Below are 5529 nucleotides of genomic sequence, written 5' to 3'. Positions count from 1 at the left end.
GGAGATAAATTTACATATATCATACATATATCATATATATATATATATATATATATATATATATATATATATATATATATATATATATATTCACACACACACATATAAAGATAGATAGATAGTTAGATGGATACAGATATATATAAGTACAGAGACGCAACCAGACAGAGACAGCGAAAGATACAAACACCTGACACGCACACAAAAATCCAGCTCAACGCAAATAAGAGACCAACAAACACACACAGACGAACACCATTGAAAAAAAAAAAACATATTCTAAGAACCCACAGTATATGTCATACACAGAGACCAGAAACTACCACGCCATATCAGTCAGTCTTATTAGGGGATATGGCACACAGCTGATCATTACCGACAACCCTCAATGTCGGATATCTGAGCACCATTAGTTGAGGGTTTCGTGTGTATATAGCCAATTAGAAGCCTGTGGTTCTTTTTTATTTAATACCTTATTTATTTACTATAGCTGTTATTATTATTATCATTTTGATAATATTTATAATAATATATTATCATTAGTAGGAGCATCATTATTATAAGATTTATAAAAACATATCATTTTAATTATTATTATACTTATATTAATAATAATCATTATAATCAATATAATTATTATCATGATTATTATTAAGAATACCATTATTATTGTTATCATTATCATCATTATCGTTATTATAATATCATTACTATTACCATTGTTCTTATTATTATCATTATTATCATCATCATCATCTGAATTATTATTGTCTATATTATCATTACGATTATTATCAGTATTATTATTACTGTTACTGATATTATCATTATTACTACTATTGTTATAATTATTGTTATTTTCATTATCATACTTCTTCTCATTACTATTATCATTAGCACTACTAGTATTATAATAATAATCTTTATTATCATTATTCTCATTACTGTTATCATTATTATCATTTTCACCATTATCATTATTTTCACTAACATTGTCATTACGACTATCATTATTATCATAATGGTTATCATCATTATCATCATCATCATCATCACTGTTATTATCCTTATTATTACCATTACCCTTAACATCATCATCATTATTATTATCATCATAGATTTTGCCCTAACTCTTGCGTTCAACATATTTTGTCATTTATATAAGTAATATACTTAGCTCATATATCAAACATAATCATTTTTCTCGTGTTTTCTACAGACATACCATTTGTATATTCTGCCGCTTGTGTCAGTTATATAAATATGATAAATAAATCATATAACAAGCATATTTTCATTCTCGTGTGTTCTACTGATATATCTGTTATATTCTGCTGCTTGTGTCAATTATATAAACAATATTTTTTTTCGTGTGTTCTAATAATATATCGATTATATAATAAGCCATTGTGTACTGCGGATAATATCGATTGGTAAATAAGAATATTATAACAAGCAAATGTTTTTGATATATACGTTTGCCATCTATTACTTATCGGACTGTGATAAGATATAACGCATATATATGGCCTAATTCAAGATGATTTTGAACTTGATGTTAGTATATCTATTTAAGGAAAATTTTGTTTCCTTCAGAACGAGTCACCATAATGGACAGCCTGCCAATAATGATTACTAAAATTATTACTAATAATAACTACTGATGATGATTACTGATTACTACTCATAATATTAATGCTTCTACTGCATGATATAGACGGAAAATGTAGAGATTCTCTTACAATCATCTTTGTATTGGGTTACAAAAATTATATTATGGTCCGAATATTTAGTGAATTGTCAACATTTCTTTTGCCTCAAAGGACATTTGTTCATAAAAAAAGCTTCCCGTGCGAAGAGCCATCGGACAATGCATAAAAAAAAAAGAAAAAAAAAATATATATATGAATAAAAAATCTACATTTAACCTGCCATTTGTTCATTAATCGATCACTAACGCTAACGTTATTCTAAATTTAAAAATGAAGAAAAATGAATCTAACCAATCACTCACTGACTCCTCTTTCTTCTCCTTTGATAAAAAGCGGCACAAGAGAAACGGAAACTAAAATAATTAATTCTTCCACTCACAAATCGTTTTCTTGCCCCAAAGAAATTGAGACAAATATATATATCATCTTTCTATTTAATTCACAATTCATTTATCCTATCATATCGATAGTTGAAAAAATACTGGTTCGACTCTTTTTTTTTTTTTTTTGCTTGTGTTCCGAATAAAATGACACATTTGAACTTTCATATGAATAATTGCCACTATACTTATATTAATTCATAATCAGTCATTCAGCCCAAAGAAATGAAAACGGATATATATATAATTAATTTTCTATTCTGTTCACAATTAAGTCAACTGTTCAGTCGATATCTCTTCTCCCACCGCGTCTGTCTTGTTTGTCTACTTGTAATTCGGACAGCAGAAAAAAAGAAAAAAGAAGAAGAAAAAAAAAAGAAACTGCTGCAACGCTTTAATTCACCTTTTCTTTATCTACATATCTAAAGTGATGGGTATCCAAAATACTTTTGTAATCCAATGTATTTATCTATTCACATCAATCCTCTAACCAATTAATCATCTATCCTAAACATCAGTCCTAATCAACCATCCAACCCCAAAAGGTGAACGAGTGAAGCCGAAACAGTCTCGAATCACCTGCCTCTGTTTCACTATCTGTTCGAATCGCAAAACGACGAACGAGTAATTACTTAACGCCTCGTCCACTTAAAGAAACAACGAAGGGTATAATATATCTAATTTCAATCTTCCATGTATCAATCCAGCTAACTCCATCCGCTCAATCAGTCAGCCACTAGTTTATCATTCAATCCACCTAGCTGTGAAAATGAAACAGTTCCGAATCTCTTGTGTGTTTATGTATCAGACAGTAGAACGACAATTTAAAAACTATGGATATATATCATCTTACCCACACTTTAATTTCCTATCAGCCAATTAAATCAATCCATTCGACCATTCAGTCACTAGTTGTTCACCTCCACCCTCCCCAAGCTGTTCCTATGAAGCAAATCTCGAATCACTTGCCTGTGTTTCGGACAGAACGACAAATATAACTCACCATCCACTTCAGGAAATGCGACGGATTTCTTATATAATACCCATTTTAATTGTCTATTTATCAACCCAGTTATGTCATTTCACTCGACCAATCAGTCACCAGTTAATCATTCAATCCACCTAATCGTGAAAATGAAACGAATCTCGAATCACTTGCCTGTGTTTCGGACGGCAGAACAGCGCACTCGAAACGCGGTACCAACAACTTCTTGTATCCCTTGAAGAAGGCGTGACCGGTGACGAGGAGGACCGAAAGCCATCCTAAATAACGCTGTAGGAAGCTGAATTCCCTCCAGGTGAGTCCTGCGGTGACTGAGGGAAGCGAGGAGATGCCTAGCACTGCCAGGACTCCTAGTAGGACTATGCCTGAAAGGAGGAAGGAGGGTTAGAGGAAAAATAAATGAGAGAGATGGATGAGGGTGAGAAAGGGTGAGAGAGAGAGGGAGAAAAATATAAGAGAGGGAATGGTGTGAGCCTGAGATAGATAGATACAGAAAGAGAGAGAGAGAGAGAAAGAAAGAAAGAAAGAAAGAAAGAAAAAAAGAAAGAAAGAAAGAAAGAGAGAGAGAGAGAGAGAGAGAGAGAGAGAGACCGTGACAGAGTGAGAGAATGATAAAGACAGTTAGAAAGATAGGCAGCAAAAGGGAAAGGATGAAAGGAAAGCGAAAAAGGACAGGTTAAGTTACCATTATTTACAATTATCAAAACAGTAAAATAAATCATAACTTGAAAAGAAGTACAGAATCACACACCGAGAGCAAGGAAGAGCTGCTGAGACCAAAGAGCGGGTTCAGCCATTCCTTCGTCCATTTGAGTGAAGACAGCCATACAACCCTGTAAAAAATATATATTGTATATATCTACATATATTTTTTTTAAGTTTGAAGTTTTGAAGTTTGCATTTTAGTTATCTCTTGTATAACTAAAAAGTGTTATCATCACTGTTTGTGTTATCATTATCATCATCATATTCATTAATGCCATCATTATGATTTTATTACTGTTATCCTTATTATATTACAATCTTAACCATAGAGCTGAAACAGCAGAAAAAAATCAAATTATCCACTGTACTATAAAAACTACCTCGCTAGACAAAAAAAAAAAAAAGAAAAAAAAGAGAGAGAAAAAAAAATATATATATATTACATATCCACCATTATCAACTTACGTGCATGGATCCCATGAGGAGCGCCAGCAAGCCCATCTGTTTCCGAGACTTAAGCCATCTATCGAGCCAGCTGGGAAAGGCGGAGTACTTAGTGCCTCTGTACAGCTGCAGGTAACCCGCTATGGTGCCTGAAAGAGAGAGAGAGGGAGTGAGTGTTCATGTAGTTGTGCGAATTATGGTACATTCGCGGACAAAAGTCGTGGCTCGAGTGAAGCTTCGAAACGCTCCGAACCTACACAACGAACGTCACATTCCTCAGGTATTCGAAACGGTATTCGATGCGTGTTTGATACAAAAAGTTCAGACCGCGACTGAACCTGAGAGAGAGGGAGGGATGGTGTGCTCATTTCGTTGTGTAACTTAATCGAATTATGGTATATTCGCGGACAAAAGTCGTGGCTCGAGTGAAGCCTCGGAACGCTCCGAACCTACACAACGAACGTCACATTCCTCAGGTATTCGAAACGGTATTCGATGCGTGTTTGATACAAAAAGTTCAGACCGCGACTGAACCTGAGAGAGAGGGAGGGATGGTGTGCTTATTTCTTTATGCAAATTTTTCGTAGCTGTGGCGCGTTGGTGGATTGGAAGCGACGAAAGTGAGGTAGCAATGGTAATTCACTTCATTTCTTTTGTTATTCATATTAATTCCTGTTCATATTTTTTGTGTATCTGCTTAATCAGATGTTTTAATATTCGATCATCCTATATTAAGTCGTATGCTAACCCATATTGAAAAGGAAGGAAATTAATTGACTCTAGTTTACATCTATCTATGCTTGATTTCACTCTATTTACAAGAGTATGGATAATAACTAGAAAAGGAAATGTTTTACGATAATATCTCAATGTTTAGGCTTTGCTTTCAGTTGCAATTCTAGCATTGCAACAGAAAATATCAGGATTGCAGCTTTAACTTTCAAGGCAACTTAGAATGATTAAATATACTGATTCATGACAAAACTGATACAAGCACACACACACACACACACACACACACACACACAAACACACAAAAAAAAAAAAAAAAAAAAAAAAAAAAAAATCCTCAAAGATACAGACCTACCCCCTCCTCGTCCCCCCTTCCCCTCCCTCCCTCCCCCCCTGCCCCTCACCCTCCCACCTACCTGGCACATAGCAGAGCAGCAACATGGCGGTTCCCGAAAGAGCGAAGGCCAGCATTCCATTCTTTAACGGGAATGTCTGGAATCGATTCCAATTCCAGTCCGTACTGTCCAGATTCGGGCATATTTGTCTCCTGTTT

The 5529-nt window shown here is 34.2% G+C and overlaps 1 protein-coding gene across 1 annotated transcript in view; it reads right to left on the bottom strand.

Moving 5' to 3' along the window:
• The window catches only part of LOC119568206 (metalloreductase STEAP3-like), a 24510-nt gene that overhangs the window by 10685 nt on the left and 8296 nt on the right, over window positions 1-5529 (bottom strand). Inside the window, exons 6-9 of the mRNA XM_037916635.1 lie at window positions 5393-5523; window positions 4266-4393; window positions 3847-3928; window positions 3252-3460 (exon numbers count right to left, since the gene is read on the bottom strand). Coding sequence (XP_037772563.1) covers window positions 3252-3460; window positions 3847-3928; window positions 4266-4393; window positions 5393-5523 — 550 coding nt within the window. The remainder of the gene's footprint in view (window positions 1-3251; window positions 3461-3846; window positions 3929-4265; window positions 4394-5392; window positions 5524-5529) is intronic.

This window comes from Penaeus monodon, chromosome 43 (assembly GCF_015228065.2).
Source record: "Penaeus monodon isolate SGIC_2016 chromosome 43, NSTDA_Pmon_1, whole genome shotgun sequence".
In the NCBI taxonomy this organism is placed as follows: Eukaryota; Metazoa; Arthropoda; class Malacostraca; order Decapoda; family Penaeidae; genus Penaeus; species Penaeus monodon.
This window is presented reverse-complemented; position numbering and strand designations above follow the sequence as displayed.